Genomic DNA, 27,708 nt, shown 5'->3' with positions numbered 1-27,708 from the left:
TTTGAACTCATGTATATTTGTTGATCATGGTGTTATATAAAGTTTGCTTTACAAATCATTATTGATGTCTTCCTTAATCTTTTTGCTTTATGTTTGGATTTGGGTTGTTATAGACATATACCTCACAAATCTTGATTAGGGATGGATATCTATTAGTTCTAGACTCTAGAGATAGTTTTCAGAGCTAATATTCTCCGTGGGTATCGAAGTTTAATGCCTCTGTGTTGTTTGTGTTGGTTGAGAGATCGTCGATGCGAGCAGTACGGTTGTCTGCTGTGTTGTTGAGGCTGACTGAGAGATCGTCGCCGAGATGATATAGTAGTTCTCTCTACTTTGGGTTAGAAATGACTTAGGGTGTGAGCGATGCTTGATGATATTGATGAGTATTGTAGGTTGAGTATAACTGGTCGGTAAGTTTAAGTTTGTGATAAGTAAATAATATATAGTGCTTGATAAGTCTTTTCTTTCTGAAAAATGAATTTTTTTGTGTTGATATTTTCTTTTCCGTTTTCATGCTTTAAAGAATTCAATTCAAACTCATAACTTTGGTAACTGTTGAATGGCAGTTTTATATCACTAATCTCTGTGGACACGATAATTTCCCGGATAAATACTTCCAAATCTTTTGTTGCTTGCCGCTTTACTGCTCCAACAAAATGGCGCCGTTGCCGGGGATTGGTGTTTTATTGAATTTACATTGCAATAGTTTCTATAGTGTTGAGTTTTGTATATATCGCACATATTGTATATTCTCCCATGTTTATATTGATATTTGTGTACATGTTTACTATACTTGCACATGTTTTATATACTTGTGAATTTGTTATATTATTGTTTGTTCTTTTCATGTTTGCATGTGTGGTTAGGAATAGCCGGACGGAAGTAACTTGGAGGAACGTTCTTAAATAACAGTCGTTGAGCTTACGACGTAAAACAAGCATGTTTATTCTTTTTAGTTTAGGTAGTGTGATGCAATTGTCTAAACAAATTTAGATCGGACCAGTTCTTAAATTTCAAATCTTCACTTTTAAATTTGTTTAGGCAATTTCATCTGGTCTTTTAGTTTGTTAATATTAATAGTTGTGTGTTTGTCTTTGAGCTTATTTTGAGTAGCTTGAGGAATTTTAGGTGATTTTCCAAGTTTGATCGTTTTGACTTGCGAGTGTATGGTAAAGATTTTGTTAAAGTTTTGTACATGTTCAAGATATGTGTTTATCGCTTTCTAGACTTTAGCATATTCATGATACTTAGGCTTTTTACAACTTTTATGTCATTCATTCTTTTGTATACTTGTTCGTTTGTGAATTACTTTAGTTCCCACCTTTTTGTGAGGTAGCTTTCCATTGTTCACATATGCTGGAGACCACAACTCTTGTTATAACTGGATTTTATTATGCTTAATCTTTTGTTTGTGTTGACTAAATGCACGAAAGTGATCGAGGCATTTTCGTTCCATTTTGAGCACAACTACCTTGGCCAAATAATTAATTCACCTCGTAAGTGTGTAATCATTAGTATCCCTTTTGAGCCTTTTTGTCAATGTCCATGTTTTTTTTGCTAAATGATTGTCTATGAGTGTTTGGTTCTCACTTTTTGTATGGACATTGATTCTTTGTTTTCTTGAACCCTCAACCATGATTTTTGGTTTGAATTTTTACCTTGCCTTAGAAAGTAGGGAGTATTCACACTTTGATAATATGGTTGAATTCAAGTTGGGGAGAGAATGTTTACTTGCTTTTTGGTTGATTGATTATGAGGTTGTGAAAAGAAAAGAGAAAAGAAAAGAAAAATGTGAAAAAGAAGTGAAAAGAAAAAGAAAGAAAAAAGAGAAAAGTTTTGAAAAAGAAAAGCAAAAGAGTGTGGAATAATGTTGTGTTAATCAGTATGTGATTGGTAATTGGTTTGATAAATTTGGAATTATGAAGAAGTTTGATTAAAATTTTGTGTTTGAACTTTTGCAAGTTGATCACTCCCTTAGGTTTGGGCAAGTTTTTGTTTCGATTAGCCTTAGGAATTATCCCTTGTTTGTTAACCAAGCCACATTACAACCTTGAAAAGTCCTTGTGATTCTTGCTTTTATGTTTTCAACATGATTTTTAGATGGTTGCATAAATTAGTCTTTTGTTTGCAAGATTGTTGGATGAGTGAAAATACCCCACATGTGTGTTTTTCATCTACCGATGATTGTGTGCTAGGTGTGATTCATTTGCGAACTAGTGTTGTTTTGGAATGTTTGGCATATTCTTTGTATTTAGCATTTGTGTCATATTTCTGTTGTCGTCGTAGTTTAGTGGTAAGTATGTTTCTTTGTGTGTACCTTTTTTCATTTGAGCCATGCATTTGTTTTTCGTTTTTCAAAACTTGCTGTTATGTAATTGCTTGGATATCACTTTTTTTCCTTGAGTTAGTTGATTCTTGTTTAGGGACAAACAAGTTTAAGTTGGGGAGAGTTTGATAAGTGTAAATTTGTAGTGCTTTTGTATTTATAGTTTTGTGGCACTTATCGTGTTTTTGTGTAAATTATGTTGAATAATCCCTCGTTTTGTGTGTAAATACGTTTAGTTTGTTTATACTAGTATTTTGATTCATTTATGTACCATTTGATAATTTTCTATTCATTTTGTAGGTATTAAGGCGTATTTGGAGCTTGGGAAATAAAGTGTCGAAGACACGGCTTCAAACGCGCGATTTTGAGCAACGGAACCAATTCATCAAAGAATAAGGATCAAAATAAGGATTATAAAAATCATCAATTTGGTTTCCATTTTCTCATTTTTAGATAGAGAATTGAATAAGCTTTACAACGCTTCGAACCGGGCGCAAATCGGAGTTAGGGTTCTCAAGTTATGGCCGAAACAGTGCAGAAATTTTTGCTGTTTCTAGTGTGTTCCGCCGGGCGAAGCCGTTTTTCCGTCGAGCGAAGCGGTGCCGACAGAAACACATTTTAAGGGCTAAAAACACAATTTTTAGGTCATGGTTTGGGTATTTTTTGCTCCCGCTCCATCAACAAACATATTTTAGGTAGATTAGCTTAGAAAATAACTATGGAGCTTGCATTTGGATGATCGGAGGTGGATTGATCATCAATCGGAGCTGACAAACCGAGAGATTTTCGGTTCATTTCTCTTCCTCTTTGTGTATTTCTCTTTGGTTGGGTTTTGTATATGATTTTTCTTTGAACTCGTGTATACTTGTTGATCATGGTGTTGTATAAAGTTTAGTTTACAAATCATTATTGATGTCTTCCTTAATCTTTTTGCTTTATGTTTGGATTTGGGTTGTTGTTGACATATACCTCACAAATCTTGATTAGGGATGGATATCTATTAGTTCTAGACTCTAGAGATAGTTTTTGGAGCTAATATTCTCCGTGGGTATCGAAGCTTAATTCCTCTGTGTTGTTTGTGTTGGTTGAGAGATCGTCGATGCGAGCAGTACGGTTGTCTGCTGTGTTGTTGAGGCTGACTGAGAGATCGTCGCCGAGATGATATAGTAGTTCTCTCTACTTTGGGTTAGAAATGACTTAGGGTGTGAGCGATGTTTGATGATATTGATGAGTATTGTAGGTTGAGTATAACTGGTCGGTAAGTTTAAGTTTGTGATAAGTAGATTATATGCAATGCCTGATAAGTCTTTTCTTTCTGAAAAATGAATTCTTTTTGTGTTGATATTTTCTTTTCCATTTTCAAGCTTTAAAGAATTCAATTCAAACTCATAACTCATAACTTTGGAAACTGTTGAATGGCAGTTTGATATCACTAATCTCTGTGGACACGATAATTTCCCAAATAAATACTGCCAAATCTTTTATTGCTTGCCGCTTTACTGCTCCAACACTTGCGTATCCAACATTCACCAGATTTTCCCTTTTGCATGATAATAGTTGTATGCGTTCCATACTTGTGCATATGTGTTTGTTTGTGTACATAATTATGCACTTTCGTTTTCTTTTATGTTTGTGCAATTGTTGTATATATTTGTACTCGTATCTTTTGTTGAGTGTTTGGTTAGAACATTTTCTTTAGGTTGTGAAGTAGCCATCACCATCACATTACGAGAGGAAGCTACTTTCCAAGCACGACAAAACAATAAAGGTGTCTTGCTAATGACGTGAAACAAGCGCTTGTTGAGAGGCACCCCAACGGTTGTAATTTTTTGGTTAATTTTTTGTTTATGAGGTATTTAGGTGAAGTGGGGAGTGGCTGGAAGAGATGTTGTTGTTCTGGTTTTTCTGGTTTTTTCTGTTATCGCTTAGCAAGGTCTAGCTTGCTTAGTGAGCACAGAAAAACTCAGCGGCTTTGCTTTGTGCCATTGAATTAACTTGGCCATCCTTTTTTCCACACTCACAAGGACTATTTAATAGTAGATAGTAGTAGTATTATTTTTCTAATTCTTTTGTTGGTTGTTTGGCCTCAAATTTTGGTCGTTAATTTGAAGATTTTTGAAGTGATTTCCAAGATTGAGTGTATCAACTTGTAGATGTATGGTAATGATTTTTTTTTGAAGTTGTATCATTCAAGGAACTCATTTATCGTATTTTATAGCATAACATATTTAGGAAACTTTTTATTTGTACAATTACCAGGTCATTCATTCTTTTGCATTACTTGCTTCTTGATTGAATCACTTTAGTTCCCAAATCCCAAATGTGAGGAAGCTTTCCATTATTCATATATGTTGGAGACCACAATCTTTGTTTTAACTAGATTTTATTATGCTTAATATTTTATTTATGTTGATTTTATGAAAGCATGAAAAGGATCAAGGCATTTTGTTTCATTTTTGGCACAACCACCATAGCCAAATAGTCAATGTACCTTGTAAGTGTGTGATTATTTGTTAACCCCTTTGAGCTTTTTGTCAACATCCATAGCCAAATAGTCAATGTACCTTGTGAGTGTATGATCATTTGTTAACCCTTTTGAGCTTTTTGTCAACATCCATATTATTTCTTGAACTTCTATGCTTGCATTTAGTTCACTTATTTTTGTATGGATGTTGATTCCTTTGTTTTCTTGAACCCTTAACCATGATTTTTGGTTTAAATTTTTACCTTGCCTTAGAAAGTAGGGAGTATTCACACTCTGATGTTGGTTGAATTCAAGTTGGGGAGAGAAATGTTTACCCTACTTATTTGAAAGAGAAAAGTTTTGAAAAAGAAAAGAAAAAAAAGAAGTATGGAACAATTGTGAAAATAAGTAGTATGTTTTGGTTGGACAACTTGTTATAAAGAAGAAGTTTGATCGAGATTTTGTTGCGTGAAACTATGTGGGTTGATCACTCCCTTAGGTTTAGAAAAGTCTTTGTTTCAATTAGTTTTAGGAATTATCCCTTGTTCTTTAAACAAGCCACATTACAACTTTGAAAAGCCCTTGTGATTCATGCTTTTGTATTGTCAACACGATTTTTGGATGAATGCATAATTTAGTCTTTTGTTTGCAAGATTGTTGGATGAGTGTTAAATCCTCGCCTTTGTGTGTTTTTCATCTCTTGATGAATTTTGCTAGGTGTGATTCATGATGTGAGCTTGTATTATTTTAGAATATTTTGTATGATTTTTGTACTTATGATTTGTTTCGTTTACATGTTGTCGTTGTAAAATAGTGGTAAGTACTTACTTTGTTTATACGTTTTTATGTTGAGCCATACATTTGTTTTTTATTTTCGAAACTTGCTGATTCACGATTCTTTGGTTTATTACTTTTGATTCTTTGATTTGTCTCACATTGTTTGAGGACAAAAAACGTATCAAGTTAGGGAGAGTTTGATAAGTGCCAAAATATCATTATTTTAAGTATATATTTGTGGCACTTATCAATTCTATTTTTTTGGTTATTGTAATAAAATCCCAACTTTTGTGTAAATATTCACATAATTAAGTTTTGATTCGTTTTATGTACCGTTTGATTTTTTTCCTTCATTTTAAAGGGATTGATGCATATTTGAGCCCCGAGGAATAAAGTGTCGAAGGCACGACTTTGGATGTAGTTTAGGAGAAAAATAAGGAAAATTCTACAGAAGCGCGCTAGGAGCTTCACAAAGAGAGGAAAAGAGTTTTTCATAGCTCGATTAGCGCGGTCAATCTGCTAAGCGAGATCTCCTTTACTATGCCAGATATTTTAGGAATAAAGTGTGGCTCGCTTAGTGATTTTGAGTAAAATCAAATGTAAGTATTATGTTTATCGTATCCACAGGAATTGGAGCGATATAAAAACCATTCAATAATCTCTATATTTCCAAGCATAAGTTTCAAGTTTGTTTGATTTATAATGTACGGAAAGTAAAAATGCATAGATAACGAAAGATAAATTCAGAGGAATAGACTTGTTGGGAATTGGTTTTCATCCACCGATTCAATATGAAAATCTCAGATTAGTTATACACAATTTAAGCTTGTTTCATTATCATCACATATTGCTCACAAACAAAGTTTATGTCTAAACATTTGATGAGAACTCTACTTTATGGTTTAATCGGCGATTTCTCAGCCTATTAAACAATACGGTAGCATTAAGGTTCAATACTTAAGTGAATATTAAACTTAAATCTATGTCTAGCATTTAGAGTTTAATAGATGTTATCTTGGATCGAGATTAGAATCGTATTTGTCACTATCAATTCAATCCATGAAATAAACGGTAAAACAAAGATAACAACGATAACGATTCAAACATAAATTGCATATAACACCATGATCAAATTAAATACATACTGTTTCAGTGAATTACGACCAATCCCAACAAGAGAGGGATTTAGCTACTCATGGTAGCCTGATGAACAATGGAAGAATTAAGTTGAAACGACATCAACGACGATTTCCGGACTCTTGATGTGTTTCCAGCTCCTTCTCCCTAAAACCTCTACTATTCCTACCTCTATTACATGAATACAATGTGTTACAAGAATAAAAACTGGAATCCCCTTTCTGAATTGTGTTCTGCTCTATTTATAACAGTTCTGGCCGCCTGAGTTTGCTACGCAAAATATGGTTCGCTGCAGCGAACTACCTTTCTTCAGCTTTAAGTCTTTCAAAATATCTTTCAGAAACCGCCAACGTACGCTACACAAAATATAGTTCGCTACGCAAACTTCCTACGCTGATGCTCGCTGCTAGCGAAACTGAGAATTTTGCTTCTGACTTGGTTCGCTACGCGAACTCTCTGGTTGCTGGTTTTTTCTTTAAGGCTATTTCCTGCACAAATGTAAATCAAACCAAGTAAACTTGCACAATAATAGTTTTATTCAATAATTGGGGTTTTTATGTTATAAACTCGTCATTTAAGTAAGATAAATTATATGTTTTAATATGACATTTTAACATGAATTAAACATTTATCACTTAGCCAGATTAGCTCGCTTAGCGAGCCTGCGCAAAATTTTCTTTATATTCTTTCATTTGTAATATTTCTATGTTATGGGTTTGGAGATTTTTTTGTCCCAAATTCATCACCTTTATTCTTAGATTAGGCTTACCTTAAAAAACAACTATGGAACTTGCATTTGGATGATTGGAGGTGGATTGATCATCGATCGGAGCTGACAAACTAGGAGATTTTCGATTCATTTCTCTTCCTCTTTTTGTATTCTCTTTTAGTTGGGTTTTGTATATGTATTTACTTTGAACTCATGTATATTTATCACCAATGGCGTTATATTTATTCTGCTTTACAAATTTGTGTCGATTGTTATCTTAGATTTTTGCTCTGTGCTTGGGGTTTGGGTTGCTATAGATATACACTGCTCGAATCCTTATCTAGGATGATCATATGTGAGTTTCTAAACTCTAGAGATAGCTTTAGAGCTAACATTCACTTGTGTGTTGAAGCATAATGCTTTCATGTTTGAGTGGCGCGCGAGAGACCGTAGACGCTAGAATACGAATGTTCTCGCAGCTTTGCATTAGAAATAACCTTGGTTGTGAGTTATCTCGTAGGTGCTCTAGAGATGGGCATTGATGTGAAAGACACGTGATGACATTGATGAGTATTCTAGGTTGGGTATGGTCGATAAATTTAAGTTTGTGACGAGCGAATATACTTGCATGTTTGATAAGTTATTTCTCTATTAAAAATGTATTTATTTTTCCTGTTTATATCCTTTTCCTTTTTGCTCATTCAAACCCTTGCTCGAAAATATAGAAACCATTGAATGACATTCTAACGACCATCTTTGTGGACAAAATAATTTCCCGAATAAATATTTCTAAATCTTTTGTTGCTTTCCCTATACAGCTTCAACAAATGTGAAGTTAGCATTTCTAAATGGTCCTTTTAGCAAAGAGGTTTATGTCACACAACCTCATGGTTTTGTGATACAGAAGGAGATGAATAAAGTATATAAGTTGTACAAAGCACTATATGGTCTCAAGCAGGCACCTAGGGCATGGAACAAAAGATCGACTCATAATTAGTCGAATTAGGATTTGTCAAATGAAAATCTGAGTATGGTGTCTATGTTCAGGTTGTGGCACAAAATATAACAATCATATGCTTATATGTTGATGACTTGCTGGTAATTGGAAATAGCTTGGAGAACTTATCGAAGTTCAAAGAGCTGATGATGAAGGAATTTGAAATGTCACATCTGGAAAAATTGTCTTATTTTCTAGGCATGAAATTTCAAATGTCGAATCAAGGTATGGTGATGCATCAAAGGAAGTATGTCTAAGAGATACTCAAGAGATTTAGAATGGATGATTCTAATCATGCATCCTCACATGTCGAAACAAACTTGAAGTTGGAGAAGCATGGAGAGGAAGACAAAGTCTATATAACCTTGTTCAAGCAAATTAGTGGATCTCTAAGATATGTGGGCAACAGTCGATATTTTACGTGACTATTTTACTAAGTATTGTTAAAACACTATACAACCCATTAATTCACTTTAGAGACATTGATTTAATTAAACGTTTTTAGGAGAGCTTGAGTTATATACATTATAAAATAATCAGATCTTATTCTATCTGCTAAAGAGAATATATGGTTGTAATTCTCAAATTTATATACATGGGGTTTATATTTCTTTTCCTATGTTTTGTTGCCGTGAATGCCAATAATAGTCAGCTATTTTTTTCCCTTCAATTAAATTTTTTTTTTGGTCTTACTCTAACCACACTTATTTATATTTTTTTTTTTCATTATAGAATCTCTGCAATGCATTCGTCATTCAGATTGTGAAGAGTGCGATGATGGCTATCCAACTGTATGCGTTGGTGGTAGGTGTTATTGTCTTGTCTCAAACACACGTCCTCTTTAAATACCTATGTTTCGTTGCCGTGAATGCCAATAATAGTCAGCTATTTTTTTCCCTTCAATTAAATTTTTTTTTTTTGGTCTTACTCTAACCACACTTATTTATAATTTTTTTTTCATTATAGAATCTTTGCAATGCATTCGTCATTCAGATTGTGAAGAGTGCGATGATGGCTATCCAACTGTATGCGTTGGTGGTAGGTGTTATTGTCTTGTCTCAAACACACGTCCTCTTTAAATACCAAATCAAGGAGTTCACATGAAAAACTTATCTACAATATAAGAAAATGTATAGTTGTTGAAAAACCAATTTTGTCCCTATGCTCAAATGGCCTATCCACGTGTATGGTCTTATCAACAAGCATTGCTTTCTACTTTTTTTTCTTTTTTACTATCCAACTTGCCTCTTCATTTTTGAATTTTGAATATGTGGTTAGAAAAAATCAATTATATTTTATAACCTCCTTCTCATCAACGGTTAAATAGTAGATTGCAAAGCTACCTACTTTACTTGTTATGTGCCTGTGCTACTTCATACAAACCTTTTATTTTGCTTTTATTTTGCTTTTTTATTCTCTTCAACATCCTTTTGCTTCTCTCTTTCCACCATCTCCTCTCTTCTCCAAATATATTATCTCTATTTCTTTCTTCATCACCATTTTTTTTCCTCACTACCCATTATTTCTTCTACAATCTAAATACATATAAACTCATTTTTCATTCTATTATTTTTCTCCTTCAATGGGTAGTAAAACAACATCAATAATAAGAAACAGGTTAATAATATTAAGATCATATATGTTATTTTAATTTCTTTTATATTTATACCAAGTTAATCATTTTAGATCAGATCTATTATTTTCTTGATTTGTTTTTTAATGTTTAGAGTTTGGATCTACAAATATATTATCTAATCAGATCTGTAATTGTAATTTTAAATTTGGGTTGAGATTTTTTTCAAAAATGTTCAGAATTGGAATCTTTGAATTATTTAGATGATTTATATTTCTTTATTCGTTTTGATTTTTAATGCATTTTTTATGTGTTCTTTTTATTTCGATTTTGAATACATATATATTTTTCATGTCTTTTGTTTAGCAATTTATGCACTAACTCAATACCAAATATGGTGTCTTTCTCATCTTTACAAATATGTTTTAGTTGTTGTTTTTACTAAAACAATTTATTTTCATGTATCCACTTGTTTCAAATTTTTTGATACAAGGTCTGATTTTTTTTATTTGTGACTTTGATTGATAATGTTACAGCATTCAATGTATTTATCTCTGAAATCACTCAGTTTGCCTTTGGTATAATCTCATAAATGCTTTATATTTTTTTCATTCATGGTTATGTTTCCCATGTCTTGCCCTGTTTGAATTATTAGATGTGAAAGTCGGGTTGAGTTTGAGTGACTTTCAAATTCTATAACTTTGGTAACTTACCTCTATCTCTCATTAAATTAATTAATTTTATTCACTCATTCATCTTTTTAAATGCCTAAAGTTATAAAGTTACAGTTACAGTAACAATAAAGTTACTGAATCCTTACCCGTGAAAGTCTAATACATCCATTTATAAATTGCAGTAACCAATGAACATTGCACCTACCAAAGGACATTATTACTTCTACAATATAGGGCCATCATTTTATAATTTTGAGAAATGTTGATTAACTATTATTACTCATTTTATAATATGATCTTAAATTTTTATTTTATTTTATATGCATTATGTATTATTTTGTATAACTAATAATTGAAAATATTATTTTTATTACATTCAAAGAGTTATATGGAAACTATAAAAAGATTATAGTTTTTATTACATATTTATAATTAATATTTATATATAGTAAATAAGAAAAATAATTTAATAATTAATAAATTTGTTTTTAATTATCATAAAAATGTTAATTATGCCAAAACTAAAAAATATGTTAAATATGCAATAATTTCTAATTAAGAAGGTTTGATGCAGTCGTGACCCATACCTCCTTTTTTAATCACGTTGTTGATTTTAATTTGGAAGGTATCAGCTCAGACAAGGAGACTGTGGATGGGAACATGGTGGATGCCCCTAATGGTTGATGTTTTATATCTTTTTGGAATTTATGTGGTCATGGGATTTTTCGCGTATATGCTCGTGAGGATATTCTTGGCTAAAGATATCATACTCACTCCCCCTTCCTAGTTACAAATAGTGAAAGGGTGGATCTCTATGAGAGATTTCTTATTCCTGATTGTGGCTAACTCATCATATGATGTTCTCTTCTTGTTGTCATAGTGGCCACTATAACAAATAAACATTTTATGATGGAACATTTCACCTCACCCAACAAAACTACGAAGTGTAAATCATAGACGCGCCATATTTTATACTTTTAATAAAACATATCATATATTCCCTCACTGTTGTTGGAAACCGAGGGGAAAGTATTTAGAGGACGCGTATTAGAATCCCAACAACTATACTATCCATAAAAGACCTACGAAAGCGCTTTTTTTCTTTAAAAGCGCTGTCGTAGGAGGCGCTGCTATAGGTTTTAGCAGTGCTTTTTGTTTACGCAAAAGCGCTGTCGTAGGTAGGCCTAAGGCATCGTCTTTTCTTAAAAAGAGCTTTCATATATAGGCCTAAGGCAGCGCTTTTTCTTAAAAAGCGCTTTCATAGATAGCCTAAGGCAGCGCTTTTGATGAAAAAACGCTTTCGTTGGTGTTTTTAATAAAACTATTATTTTTATAATTTCTAAACCTGCATTTTTGGCAGCATTATTTCATGAACCTGTAACTTACCATTGTTATCCCATAAACCAATAATTTACAATCATAATCCCATTATTTCAGTAATCTCATTATTTCAACAAAGAAGCGATTTCGATTATATACAAAATATTAATATTAGATTATATACCATTGTAATTAATCCAAAATATATATACACCGATTCACATACCTCTAACATGACCAAAACAACTAAACCCATTTTTAAGCCTACACTTTCGTTATCTTGCTCATCATTACTTCCCGAATTGCTATCAAACTTTTCATGACTCTTTGATTTCAGCCTGTTGTAATAACATTGATCCTTTTGAAAGAGTTGGAGCAACCAAAACACCCTGATATTATAGTTAACCAAATGGATTAGTAGCAGGTTTAGCCTAAAGATGCAGAAGATTCACCTTCCTCCATATAGCAAGAAGCTTAGTGCAGCTACAAATGACACACATGAACAAGAAAAATAAAATTTCATTAAAAAAAACTATGCATATGTGGCAAAGCTCAGTCCTAAGCTTTCAAGTGTATGCAACTAGAACTATCTTTGATTATAAATCTAACCTTCAACAAAAGTCTTTCCAAAGAACTCCACAAGCTATCATAATTATCATCTTTATTAAGTAAGAATGAGACTAAAATACAAATGATTTATGAGTTTTATCAAATTCTATATTTTTTAAAATCAGATAGTTAAGACAAAAAAGTATTAATTTTGTTTGGTATGTTATTTAAATATCACTAGAAACACTGTGAATATATATAAAAATCTCATTGAACCTAGTTAATGGTAACATATCATGCTTTTCACGTGGTTTTTTTTTTGTAGGTAGTCATACAAAGACAATAATGTTAGGTAGTAGACATAAGATAGATGGGGCATTAAATAAGTCACTGTTTTTATGGATTTGCAAATTTGCATTTTCTTTAAACTTCATGCTCTCATGAAGCTAGATATTTATCAGCTCCTTCTTACAAACAATGAGTAACAGATTAATGTTATAAGTGTTTAGTGTTTATTGATTCTAAGGTTATTCATGTTGCATCTACACCACAACTCCTCCATATTATAAGAGAGAGTTTATACATTTGTCTTAAATCAGAACCAGAATAAGGAATTGTAGTAGGTGGTAGATTGAAGATTCAAGTTAATGGCTTACATTTTCTTTATCTTCCTAAAATATGTCGTAGATTAGTACTCAAATTTCAAAATTTATATATATATATATATATATATATATATATATATATATATATATATATATATATATATATATATATATATATATATATATATATATATATATGAAGTTACTTAATATTATTAATTTATAAATTATAATAGTATTATATTTTATGATGTTATCCCTCCACACACCGTTATACCAATTTAGATAAATGGTTTATAGATAGAGGAGAAGAATTCACTGTCAATACCTGTTACATTTTTGCTCTGAGTAAGCTGGTGGAATTCAATCTTAATGATGAAGTTCTTATATTGATGTATAAAATGTGGTTCGTTTGGAGATTTGAAAGAAGTGATGCAAAAATCAAAATGTGGTTGAATCTTTCTCTCCCATCTATAAAACTTTTCTTCATCCTTTATTCCTTTTTTCTTATCCAGAAGTTCATGGTCATAAAAGCAAAACAGATTTGTTATTGTTACTGCACGACCATCATCATCATCAGCACATATTCTTCTTCTTCTTTCACTACATTGCACCAAACTCGTTGTAGAACTTGCCTCGATTCTAGCTCTGATCATAAACAGTAGAGCAATATAATCCAAATCAAAAGGAATTTTTTCAAGAAATAAAGTTAAAGTAATTTAGCAGCTCAGAAAAAAGTAAAATATCAACCAAATACCTATAATCCTTTTTGTTTATCTCCCACTTTTATACCATTTGTGTGTGAAAAGTTTGAAATTATTATTTCAAGGGTAAACTAAAGTAAAGTTACCTTTTAGAGAAGATATTACTGTTGCCAAGGAAGGAATCTGATTCTTCTCTCATGAGTTGTTTTGAATAAGAATGTTCATTCATTTCATCAACATATCCATCATCATACTCTTCAAAACATTGGTTTCTATGTTGTGAACTTGTCCTACCTGATTAAGAACAATAAAACACATAAATTACTTTGTTGAAACAAGTACTGTATTATGTATATACCAATAGAAGAAAATTCACAAAGACATAAGACATGAGGCTTTTGTATTCTTGTTACACTGTTTTGGCATCAAGTAAATGAAAAAAGAGAGTAATAAATGAGGTTTGTAGTTTTAGATTTCCCGGTTTTGCATAAAGAAAAGTTAGTTTTGGAAGTTCAAACAGTTACTAAGAGAAGAAAGAACAATAGAGTTGCATTGAATGCAGAAACATAGCATGCACGAAAGGGAGAATATTGACCTTGTTTTCCCATTTCACCTCTCATGCTTCTGTAAATATGAAGATGGCTTTTGACATGTGAAATGGTGAGGCCTTTGACATCCATTAGCTGAAGAACAAGTTTAGGAGAAGCCTCTGCAAATGGAAGAACGGTAAGAAAAATGGATCCAAGAGAGATTAGAAGAAAGAGATAAAGAAACTTACTATGATGGCCTCAAACGAGGGACTTTTGATCTTATATACTGTCTCACTGCTCCTCCTACACCTTCTCTTCCACGGCTAGAACTCATTTTTGTTCTTTGTAACAAAAGATATTCTTCCTTTGACCCATTGTAGAGTATATGTTGAGAAAAACAGAAGTCTTGGCAGATCTAATAGCACCAAAATGAAAACCTAATACAACAAATAAAACTCAGTATATAAATATGCCAGTGTCACCATCATAATCAAATATAAATTGTGCATTCAAAATGGTAATAGTCTACCAGACAGTCTCCAGCTTTTGCCCGCGCTCTCTTTCTCAACTAATCTTCTTCTACTTTGAAAGTGAAATTGAATGATGAAACTCACTTAGCACAAAACGGTAATAACATTGAAGAAGCTTCAGACATTGTTGGCCATAGGTAAGAAGAGATTGGGGTCAAAACAGCGGGTTGTAATAGTTGTTAGAAAAATAGTATGATAATCCTGGATATCTTCAAGAATCGTGTTTGTTCACTTTCCGAACAAAGTATTTCGACCCTATTCTTGTCTGGGTTCACGAAATCTTTGCGGGGATAATTCTTGAAGAACAATCTGTTTCTGACAATAGAGAGCAGATCAGAATGTAGAGAAGAAGTATGTAATTTCGTGTACCAAATCGAGACCAAAAGACTCCTTATATAGGAGACCAATAATAGAAACGAACAGACACACCTTTTCGGAAAAACAGTTATGTCTGTTGGAAACGGGTGCAACTATTCAAACGAATTGTTATGTCCGTTGGGAAAGGGTGCAACTATTCAAACAAATTTTTCGAACAGGGCGCTGCCCCGCACCCCGCCAGTGGCTCCGCCCCTTGGACCCCGACGGGGCGCTGCCCCGCACCCCGCCAGGGGCTACGCCCCGATAGAGCGTGCACTCCGCACTACCCTAACTCGTTTTAAACTTAACGCATAATTGCATTGGCCTATAGTAAATCACATTACTACCAAAATACATTGATGATACTAAAATCACCAACAAACTCCCCCCATTTGAGTATAATCCTTGATTTACTTACAGGTATAACGATCAAACAAATGCATAGAAGAAAATGTCTTACGATTGAATTTTCATCTTAGTACAAATACACATTCCAAATATTCGAAAATCAGGGTGTCATAATGATTGAACCCGTCAATCCATTTGAATATCTAAAGATATAGTACACATATGTTTCTTACAATACTCTACTATTCATACTTGACACTTTACAAGCCATGTGTCCTTATCCATTAATAAGCATATAGGAAGCCAAGTCCAAGCTTCTTGAAGCGGCAAAAAATTCATGCTCACATAGGTGATCCTTTTAATCTTGCACCTGCATTTACAATTTTTCAAAAGTACCATTAAGAAGATATACTTCAACCTAGCCATCACTTGCAGGTCTGAGCACATACCTTGGGAAGATAAACACAATTGCTCCAATCTTTAACTATGATCTTTCCACATTGAATTCTACTTCTAACGTTGTATTAGAAGGGAATTGGGTATATCATAACTAATAGATTTAAATGGACTTTAATCTCATCCCAATTACCGACTTCTTCACTAAGTCTCTTGCTAACCCCTTCGTCAAGTGGTCAGCTAAGTTTTGTTGCGACCGAACAAACTCAATAGATATCACCCCATTCATGATTAATTTCATAATCATACTATGTCTAATACCCAAATGTCTAGACTTTCCATTGTATATTTGACTATATGCTTTAGCCAGTGTGGCATTACTATCACAACGGATAGAAATTGGTGATATCGGTTTAGGCCATATCGGAATCTCATATACCAAGTTCCTTAGCCATTCTGCTTCTTTACCAGCAGCAGCTAATGCTACAAACTCAGATTCCATTGTGGAACTAGTTATACATGTTTGCTTCTTGGAAGCCCATGAGATGGCACCTCCCCCAAGCAAGAACACCCATCCACTTGTAGAGGATGAATCTTCAACATTATTTATCCAACTAGCATCCGAATAACCCTCTAACACTGAAGGAAATCCCATATATGACAATCCATAATTCATAGTACCCTTCAAGTACTTTAATACCCTAGTTATCGCATGCCAATGATGTCTACTAGGATTACTAGTAAATCAGCTCAACTTTCCAACCGCATAACCAATATTCGGTCTAGTGCTAATCACAGCATACATCAAAGAGCCTATAGCTCTTGAGTATTCGAGTTGATCCACAGGTTTACCTGTATTTGGCATAAGCTTTTCTCCCGGATCCATGGGAGTACTTACTGGAGAACAATTTTCATAATTGAACTTCTTGAGTATTTTCTCAATGTAATGAGATTGCGTAATTACAATCCCCTTATTCTCCCGTTTAATCTTAATACCAAGAATAACGTCTGCTTCTCCCATATCCTTCATGGAGAACTTTGATGACAAGAAATTCTTTGTTTTATCAACTTGATTTTGGTCGGTGCCAAAGATCAACATGTCATCAACATATAGACAAATGAAAACTCCTTTAACGGATGTATCAAATTTGCTATATACACATTTGTCAGCTTGGTTTACAATAAAACCATTAGACAAAACAACCTCATCAAACTTTTGATGCCACTGCTTCGGTGCTTGTTGTAGCCCATACAACGACTTAACTAGCTTACACACTTTGTGCTCATTAACAGGCATTACAAATCCTTCAGGTTGCTTCATATACACTTCTTCTTCCAAATCACCATTCAGAAATGCTGTTTTGACATTCATTTGATGAATCACTAGATTGTGAATAGCCGCCAAGGCAATCAACAGTCTAATAGTAGTGATACGGGAAACTGGAGCATAGGTATCGAAATAATCAATCCCTTCTTTTTGTCTGAAGCCTTGGATAACTAATCTAGCTTTAAACTTGTCAATTGTACCATCGACTTTCATCTTCCTTTTTAAGATCCATTTGCAACCCAATGGTTTGCAGCCTGGTGGTAAATCAGATAATACCCAAGTATTATTTTCCATGATAGAACCAATCTCTTCATCAATTGCTTCTTTCCAAAAGATAGAATCTCGAGATTTCATAGCTTCATCATACGTTCTTAGATCCTCCTCTATACTATAGCAATAATAGTATTGAGTCTCAATTTGATCCTTTGATCCCTCAACTAAATATAGTTGAAAATCAGATCCATAAGATCTAGATTTTCTAGCTCTTTTGCTTCTACGGGGTTCAAGTGTCTCACTTGGCACATCATATGAATGATCATCCCTTAGAGATTCTTCTGAATTAGGTATAGATATCTTTGGTCTAGGTATAGAAGAGAAACAATTCTCATCAAATATGGCATCTCTTGATTTTATAATTGTGTTAATAGAAATCAAGTCATTAGGTTCTATAACATAAAACCTATAAGCCTTGGAGTGTTCAGCATATCCAACAAAGATGCAAGCTACACCCTTTTCGCCCAAAGTTTTCCTTTTTGGGTCCGGGAGTCTAACCACGACCCTACAACCCCAAACACGTAGAAATGTTAAGTTGGGTCGTTTCTTATACCAAAGTTCATATGGGGTAGTCTTGTTCCTTTTATTAGGAACCCTATTTAACAAATAACATGCCGTTAACATAGCTTCTCCCCAAAACCCTTCACTCAAACCAGAGTAAGATAACAAGGCATTTACCATTTCTTTAAGAATTCTACTTTTCCTTTCAGCCACACCATTTTGTTGAGGTGTATAAGGTGTCGTAGTCTCATGAATGATTCCTACGGATTGGAAAAATACAGGATCATAATATTCACCACCTCTATCGGTACGTAATGTTTTAATCAACACATTCAGTTGCACTTCAACTCCAGTTTAATAAATTTTGAATTTATCTAAGGCTTCGTCCTTAGCGTGCAACAAATAAACATAGCAGAATCTAGATGCATCATCAATGAAAGTGACAAAATATTTTTTATTCCCTAATGATGGAGTAGCATGCAAATCACATAAATCACTATGTATTAACTCAAGAATGACAGATTTCCTTGTTATACTTTTAAAAGGTTGCCTAGTGATCTTTGTTAACATGCAAGTTTTGCACTTTTCGTTATTTTCATTAAAAACAGGAATTAAATCGTCTTTAGACATTTCATGCATTCTTTTATAATGTACATGTCCTAAACGAGCATGCCATAACGAAAAATTGATAACATTCGAAGAAGACATAAATATAGAACCAGAATCTTTAGGAACTCCATTCAAATTCATCATAAACATTCCATTATTATAATAACCAAATCCTACAAACACCCAGACTTCGATAAAATATATTTATCGGATTCACACACTTGCTTGTATCCAAGCTTATTCAATACAGGACCAAAAATTAAATTCTTACGCAACTTAGGAACATACAATACATTAAACAAAGTAATAGTCTTTCCAGAACTGAATTCTAGCACCACGTTTCCTTTGCCTTCAACGGGAGCGAAGTGATCATCTCCCATGTATAGAACAGAACCATCTTCCACTGGAACAAGATTCTTGAACCAGAAACGATCCTTGCAAACATGTGTTGTGGCGCCAGAATCAATCCACCACGCGATAGCATCATCCTGCACATAAAATGCCTCAGAAGTTAGTGACACCGAATGTTTAATCAAACTATTCAAATCACAAATTGATTTCTGACCTTGGTTTTTGGATTGGTCCTTAGACCCCTTTCCTGAACCACTTGCGTTCGCGTTGTCGTGCTTTTTTTCGAAACGACAATCCTTCTTGAAGTGACCTGTTCTACCACACTTCCAGCATTCTAGTTTCGGTTTCTTGTTAACACCGAAATTGCCCTTTTTGTTATTGAAAGCACGCTTCTTTCCTTTGTTTTTGTTGTTATCGTTCTTACCACCCTCTTCGATCATATTAACCGAGGGTCCAGCAATTTCTTTGCCTTTTCCTTTGTTATCCTCATGCGCTCGTAGAGATTCCTCTATGCGCAAGTGACTTCCAAGTTGGATCAAAGACAGTTCGTCTTTTCCATGTTTCAGATTGTGTTTGAAATCCTTCCATGAAGGAGGCAACTTGTCTATGATGCTTGAGACAGATATTGTTTCATCCATCTTCAATCCATGTTGTGTGAACTGTCCAAGGATTCGGAGGAGTTCATTGAATTGTTCCATGACAAACCTCGATTCAACCATTTTGTAATTGTTGAAATCGGTCACCAGGAACTTCTTACTGGATGAGTCCTCTTCCATGTACTTGGCTTCGAGACAATCCCACAATTCCTTTGCAGATTCCACGTTTTGGTAAATATCAAATAAGGGATCAGACATACCGTTAAGAATGTGCCCTCTGCATATGTAGTCGTCGTTCTCCCACTTTGATCGGCGTCTCAGATTTTCAACCGTGTCATCCTCCTCAAGTTCTGGAATTGGTGTAGACAGGACGTGCACCACCTTCAACGTTGTCAACATGAAATGCATCTTCTTCTGCCAACGCCTGAAGTCTTGTCCTTGAAACTTGTCCAATTTTCCGAAACTTTTAGTCATCTCCTAGACGGTGCTTCCTCCTCCAGCCATGATTATCAGAAAGAATACTTTGTTCGTTTGTTAGAAAAATAGTATGATAATCCTGGATATCTTCAAGAATCGTGTTTGTTCACTTTCCGAACAAAGTATTTCGACCCTATTCTTGTCTGGGTTCACGAAATCTTTGCGGGGATAATTCTTGAAGAACAATCTGTTTCTGACAATAGAGAGCATATCAGAATGTAGAGAGGAAGTATGTAATTTCGTGTACCAAATCGAGACCAAAAGACTCCTTATATAGGAGACCAATAATAGAAACGAACAGACACACCTTTTCGGAAAAATAGTTATGTCTGTTGGAAACGGGTGCAACTATTCAAACGAATTGTTATGTCCGTTGGAAAAGGGTGCAACTATTCAAACGAATTTTTCGAACGGGGCGCTGCCCTGCACCCCGCCTGCTGACCTGGCAGTGGGACCCCAGCCAGGGGCGCTGCCCCGCACCCCGCCAGGGGCTACGCCCCTTGGTAACCCGTTTCTATTATCCATATTCAATTACACGTTTGGTTTGACGAGCGTGCACTCCGCACTACCCTAACTCGTTTTAAACTTAACGCATAATTGCATTGGCCTATAGTAAATCACATTACTACCAAAATACATTGATGATACTAAAATCACCAACAATAGTAGGGAGAAGAAGAGTTCTAAGAGAGTGGGGGTGATGTTCTTGGGTCATGTTTAACAAAAGTTCAGAATAAAGATTTTTGTTTTTTTGGGTTATTTTAGAGGAGGTTTAAACCCCCACAATGCCTTCTACATAGCATGCCACGTCAGCCTCCATTAGTGGAAACTAACAGGAGGGACCAATATTGAGGACAGAAAAATTTGTGAAAATCATTCTCTAAAGAAAATTTTTAGAGGGACTAAAATTGCATGATCGTATATTTATAGGGACCCCGGACATATTTTACCGTTTTTAATATAGGCACTTTTGTTATAATAGTAAATTCAAGTAATTTATCCTAATGAAATTGTTAGCTGCTGGGAGAAAATGTGTATCTTTTGGCTTTCAACTTTTCTATAATTTATTGAGTATGTAGTGAATTTGAAGTTTGACGAAGAACTAAATTATGCGAAGTTCATATCACTTCGATGGAATTGTTGGTCCAAATCCAGACATTAGACCTATAAGCAATGATGGTGTACAAAAGGTACTTTTGGAGTTTACAATTGTTGGTCCAAATCCAGACATTAGACCTATAAGCAATGATGTTGTACTAAATACTATTGGAAAGAAGAGAGGACGATTGACCATGGAAGAAGATGATTAGTATCCAAAGAAAAAAGTTAGAGTGGGAATGTCGGCAATCCAATGGATTAGTGTGTACAATACATGTCGGCTTACGATGCAAAGCTTTTTTTCTGAAGTTAATTAAGTGTTTATAGCCACTGTTAAAATATCACATTAATTTTTTTAGTTGTTTTTTGGTACCATTACAATGTCACTCATATGCGGTTGTCACAACACAAGAAGAAGGGATGTGAACTATTGAAAGAAAAAACAACGGCTCCTTACAAAACTCGTAAAAAGAGTAATTGGATTAAATAATATTCCCACAAAAAAACCATCTCCAAGCCAAAGCTTAATGTACCAAACGGTGTTGTTAACGTTCCATAAATCATTCCGAAAACACAATCCGTTTCTAACCAACCAAATCGCCCATGTAGTAGCAAGCCAAATAATCTCCAATTTTCTAGTAGCATACCTATAAAAATCACGTTAATGTTATATATAGTATTGATGCTAAATAGTAATCATTAACATTTGTTTAATTTTTATGGCCTGGTAAAAGTAATTTGTTGCAAATTATTAAATTAAATATGTAGTTTTACTCTTTATGTAAAATGAAGTCATTTTCATTCTTGTTAATGTTAATAGAGTTGAATTTGTTTATTAGATTATTTCTTAATGAATTTCTTGCATGACTTATGTAGTGATTTTTTAATGGATTGTGAAGTTCATTAAAATTTGTTTTTCCTTTTTATGACATACAATTTTTTTATAATAAAAGGAGCCTAATATTAAAAAGTGATAAAAATCACGTATAGGACAAATAATAGCGTTATAGCACTTTGTTGGATGTGCTATTAAACACTGAGCTTTTAATAACACTTAAAAGCGCTATTGTAAGTAGACAACATATAATAGTCGGAGCTTTAATAACGCTTTAAAGGGTTATTAAAGGTCTAAAATAGCGCTATTAAAGCTTTGTTTTAGCGTAGTGCATATTCTCCGATCTCCAATGATAAAGAATTATTTTTTAATAAAATAATTATCTCTCGACATCAAATTGCATTAGAAATAAAAAAAATCAAAATATATTAGACATACAAATATAAAATATCAAAGCATTGAACTAATTTTAATATTTTAAATCATTAAAACTATATAATAACATATATAATAAAATTTGAAATAAATATCAGTGTTCTTATTATCTACTCGTCTCCAATCATTTGTAATTGAGAAAAACTCAAACGTTTTGTCATCAAATTCCAAACAAGTTTGACTGATGGGTACGGATTATGTTGTGATGCATAGTTCAATGTTTGCTTACTACTACAATAACCACTTCAACTTTTCATCTACAAAAAAAATAAATTATTTAAATATAATTGAATTATAATATTTAGATTTTTTAAATTATTGAAAAGTTTATTTTACTTCAAAACACATGTCTATAAAAGTAAATATAATTAAATATTTATCATAGTTGAATTCTATATTTAATGAACTAACTTAATTGTCTTTGTTAAAATACTATTTAACATCTTAATATATTGTTTCAGTTCATTTATTATTTTTTTTTGTCACTTTTTATAAACGCATCTCATATTTTATCTATATATACTCAATGTAAAAGACTTTTAATGAACTCCTATGCTTTCTTAGAAGTTTTACCGAAAATTTTAAAATAATCCTAATATTTGAATATGCATTTACGAACTCACCACATTATATTTTTTAGAGGAATTTTTGTGTACATATTCCATAATTCTCAAAGTTGGGTTCTAGATGTATCGAGTTGTGCTAAAGAGTAGTAGAAGTAGTTGAGCTGCTACTGAAACTTCAAGAAGTCGGAAGTCGGGATGACATCTCGGAGCTATCAAGATCGACTCAGGAACAGATGGGTCAATGATCATAAGACGTTATGAGTCATTGATGGAGTCGGTTACATATGGTTAATGAAGACGTTTCAAGCACTTATAGAAGGTTACAAGCGTTAAGAAGCTGATTAATGGTCATTAGACCATGAACTTTACTATAAATATGGCTCCTGACTGAGGGATAAGAAAGACACATTCTATCTTGAGCTTGCACCACTTGCACGACTCAAATCCCTAAAGCAAATACTTACAAACTCATGTGTGGCTTCGTCGGAATCCTCTTCCGGGAAGTAATCAAAAGTGTTATGCATGAACAAATATGCATATCCGAAACTTTTTTTTCAAAATAAGAGGATTTCGCATATGCATCTCTGAATCAACACCGTAATTTAAATCTAGGGGTTTTTGGAGATTCATCTCCGAAAATGTTTTAATTAAGTATATATTTGGCGCTGACAAAATCCCTCATACTTCATTTTCATTCAACTCATCTTCTTCTATGGATCCTTCACTTTGAGCAACTTATTGAAGTAAGTTTTTGCTATACCTTGACGGAGTAAGTGTTTCTGAAGCAATATTCTACTTATTTCATCATGTTTTCAAAAGCTCCAATTTTGAGTAAGTTTCTCCAAATCTTTTTTTGTACATTGCATGTATGCAATAGGTAGTTTATACTAATTTAAATCTATTTGATGGTAGTTTAATTTGGAAAATATGGGCATTTGGGACATTATTTAATGGTTTTTGGGGAATTTAAGGCAAGAACAAGCATATGTACAACAATGACTGTTCGCTGGAGTGTTCAGATGTGCAATTCCCAAATCACCTGTGAGGGGATTTCAGATATGTCAATCTGGAATGTTGCTTGTTTCTTTACATATTTGTTTCGTTATTTTATTGCCTCCCGGGTGTTTATTAATTGATGCTATTTTTTCTATAATTATGGCTGATAACCCTAAATTGAGACTTGGCAGGCTCAGTCAGACAGCATCCGCTAGGTGTGAAAGAGTTTAGCACTCTAGAAGGGTCCCGAGGATTCGCCTGGCTGATGCGTCATTGTCTCAGGAGCACAGGAACAATGAGCAGAAACTTGAAGAGGAACATGCATGTTCATGTTACTCCTGACACGTAGACTGCTTCTAACACGCATGTTGCTCCTGATACACATGCTGCAAGGTTACGTTCAACAATGAGGTAGGCTGTCGATAGGTATGTCTAGGAGTACCCAGGAGGGGCCTATATGACACCATCCTTTTGATATATTACGACACCTATGTTGCTTCACATATTTGGGCACGAGAGGTATTTTTGTTTACACGTTAAAGACTAACATTTATATTAATTTTAATTTTTAATGACTAACATTGATATTAATTTTTATTTTTACAGGAAAGACTAGTCCTAAAGTCCGTGAATCACACACGAAAAATGTTTGATCTTGTTCAGCCTTAAGAGGATTGAATCGGGGAGGCCATACTTGGCTCCGGAGTTTCCGGACTATGTTATTCCGGTTATGGGGACTATCAGCCACGACATGCAGGGTGGCTAGCATGTGGGAGTAACATTATGGTCATGTATCCTCCTGAGTGATGCATGCGACAATTTGACTATATGCAGACCATTCCTATATCTCCCATTCAAGCAGCTCATGACGCCATTGTCCGTCGGGATCTCGATGGCATCTTTCAGGATTTAGAGAATCATATGGTGCCAGAGCAGTATTGGATGATGTCAGCATCGAACACTTGGCATTATGTGGAGGGATACGTGACATGGTTCTACAGAGTGTCACACCCTATCATGACATGGGATGCTTTTGTTCGTCTACTTGGGTCAGCTCATGGGGAGATATTGGAGAACCAACAGGCTTAGGATGACCATGCCACGGATGTCTTGCTGATTTTTCGGCTCATACATTTACTTGGGCAAGAAGTTTTGGACTTTGATGTGATTGAGAGAGACAGTCCTTAAGCGGTGGCCATTGAAGAAATGATGACTAGGGAGGCGTTGAGTGTTGTGGGATATGGGAGGTAGAGGAGGGGTCAAGGGTTAGGATACGATATACGTAGTAGGCTATGCCTTTCATTTTTCATTTGTCGATGTATTGATATTATATTTCGTACTTTTTGAACAACATTTGTAATATTTTTCGCTATATTAGAACAATATTATCGGTATCGTGTTTGTTTTATTGTTTTTCAAATTGTGTTTAACTATCGGTAAGTTACCTTCATTATATTTGTTTTAATGTTTTTTATTTGTGTGTTTTATTAACTGTTTAATAAAATTATGAAACAAACCGACATTGATCGTTTTCAAAAAAATGTAAAAAACAATTATCTTTTTGCCAACCATTCTGTTCAACCATATTTTTTTTAGATACGCGTATTCGAAATGTCTCTGGATGTTTTCGGATATACATATCCGAACTAATTTTTAAAAAAAAATCCGTAGTCCGTTCGAAAAGTGCATATCAGATAATTTGAAATTTTCAAATGTATTTTTTATCCCATAAAATACATTTAAAATTTTCTAATTTAAGACATGAATACAAAATACAATTAATGCAAGGTCCACTAGAGATTAGATAACTAGAAAATTCCTGATTCAACATGAATACAAAATACAACAATTAATTCAAGGCCCACTGAGATAAGATAAGGAAGATAAACAACAAATCATGAAAAGATTTTGTTCCATACTTCTTGACTTTTAATACTAAAAAAATTATAATAATTTGAAGTTTGATCCTGAACTACGTAAAAATCAGCATAAAACTTGAGTATTTGTTGATCGATTCAATCTTTAAAACTCATCAACAATATTCTTTTAACTATTTGGCTTTTATTTTCATATATTACAAATGGGATACATCGAAGTATAAGGCATCGAGCAATAGTGAATTCGAAAAAAGAAAGAGTTTCGATTGCAACGTTCTATAGTCCAAAACAATATAGCAGTCTAGGTCCTTTTGACAAATACACATGATTATAAATTAGATGAATCATGTCTTTGATTTTGTTTGCAAGTTTGAAAGAGAATTGAGGGAGCTTTGGAAAATATGAATGATTTGGCAAATTTTGAATATGAGGGTTTTTGAGAATTTAAATATTTTTTTCTTTATGTGCTCTGGTTTTTAGGGAATGATTTGATTTTATTTATAACACAAAAAATCTCCTAAAATGAAGAATTCAAAAATTATATTGAAGGAGAGGTTTGAAAGGTTTCGGACGGCTTACATAAATTTTTTTAATATCTTTTAAATTCTTATAATATTTTGAAAATTAAAAATTTTGTAATGATAATGACTCTTTAATTTTTTTTTTTTAAAATGTCAAATATTTTTTATATTTTTTTAAATTTTCATATTCGAAAATCTTCCCCTCCTCTCTCCTCAAACTCGCAAACAGAGCCTTAGTTAAAAAATATAACTAAAAGATAAAAATAAATTAAAAAATAAAAACTAAGTTTTATTAAAAACTAAAACTTCATTTATTTTAGGAATAATAATTTTCCCATATGTGACGTAATAGAAGATATGTTTTTTTAACAAATGGTCGGATACTTTAAACCAACTAGATTTGGTTAAAGATATTGTCATCTGATGGTGTTTTTCAACCCTCACCAAATATATTATTTCCTTGAAGATATGGTCATAAATAATCACGATTTGGAAATAAGTGATTATTGTCATCGATTTGGTTTTTAATTTAAAAATAAAATTTGCCAATATTTAAAGCGTGTTTAATTTTGTGATTTAAATATTTTTGTTTTGTATTTTTATTGCATATATTAGAGATAAGATTTTAAGATTTTTTTGAATTAAAAGAAATGAAATTCTAACGAGTGTCTCAGGGGCACTGTTAAGAGTTTAAAATGGTATGTTTGTTTGTTAAATACTTGTTTAAATGTAATGAAAATTAAATAATTGATTTTTCTAAGAAATAAAAGGTATGTTTTTCTAAAAAAATACTTGTATTCAATGTATTGCAAGTTTAAATAATTGATTTATTTAAGGAATATTTTTTATATTTAGAATTTTTAACAAGTGTCTTTCAGTACTCGTTAGCATGACCCTTAAAATAATATGGATGAATAAAGATCCGACCAAACGGATGAACTAATTAAACTCCTGCATAAAATTAACCGCTCAACTAGTAGATAAATAAATATAAAATTATATGATTGTTTGATAGTATATGTATTTAATACTTAATAATTTATTTCAAATTAAAGAGTGAAGATTTATTTTGGTCCTTTGTAAAATTTTAAAACTCAAATTAATCTCTGACTAAAAAGAGATCTGATTTAATCTTTTACAAAATTTAACTGGATCATATTAGTCCTTCTATCAATATTTATTTTAAATTGAATTTTTTTCTACTTTTAAACCGTGATTGAACTGCCACGTTAGATTTTATTTTTTAAATA

The 27,708-nt window shown here is 33.2% G+C and overlaps 1 protein-coding gene across 1 annotated transcript; it reads right to left on the bottom strand.

Annotated features, from left to right (window-relative positions):
• Window positions 1–13,412: 13,412 nt before the first annotated feature.
• Window positions 13,413–14,261, bottom strand: LOC131650940 (uncharacterized). Its single transcript, XM_058920637.1, has 3 exons — window positions 14,249–14,261; window positions 13,982–14,129; window positions 13,413–13,779 (listed from the first exon to the last, which is right to left on the bottom strand). Exons 1-3 carry the CDS (start codon window positions 14,259–14,261, stop codon window positions 13,413–13,415), a joined length of 528 nt encoding a protein of 175 aa, XP_058776620.1.
• Window positions 14,262–27,708: the final 13,447 nt, after the last annotated feature.

The sequence above is a fragment of the Vicia villosa genome, linkage group LG2 (genome assembly GCF_029867415.1).
Source record: "Vicia villosa cultivar HV-30 ecotype Madison, WI linkage group LG2, Vvil1.0, whole genome shotgun sequence".
Lineage (NCBI taxonomy): Eukaryota > Viridiplantae > Streptophyta > Magnoliopsida > Fabales > Fabaceae > Vicia > Vicia villosa.
The sequence above is the reverse complement of the archived record's forward strand: the minus strand, read 5'-3'. Positions and strand labels throughout refer to the sequence as shown.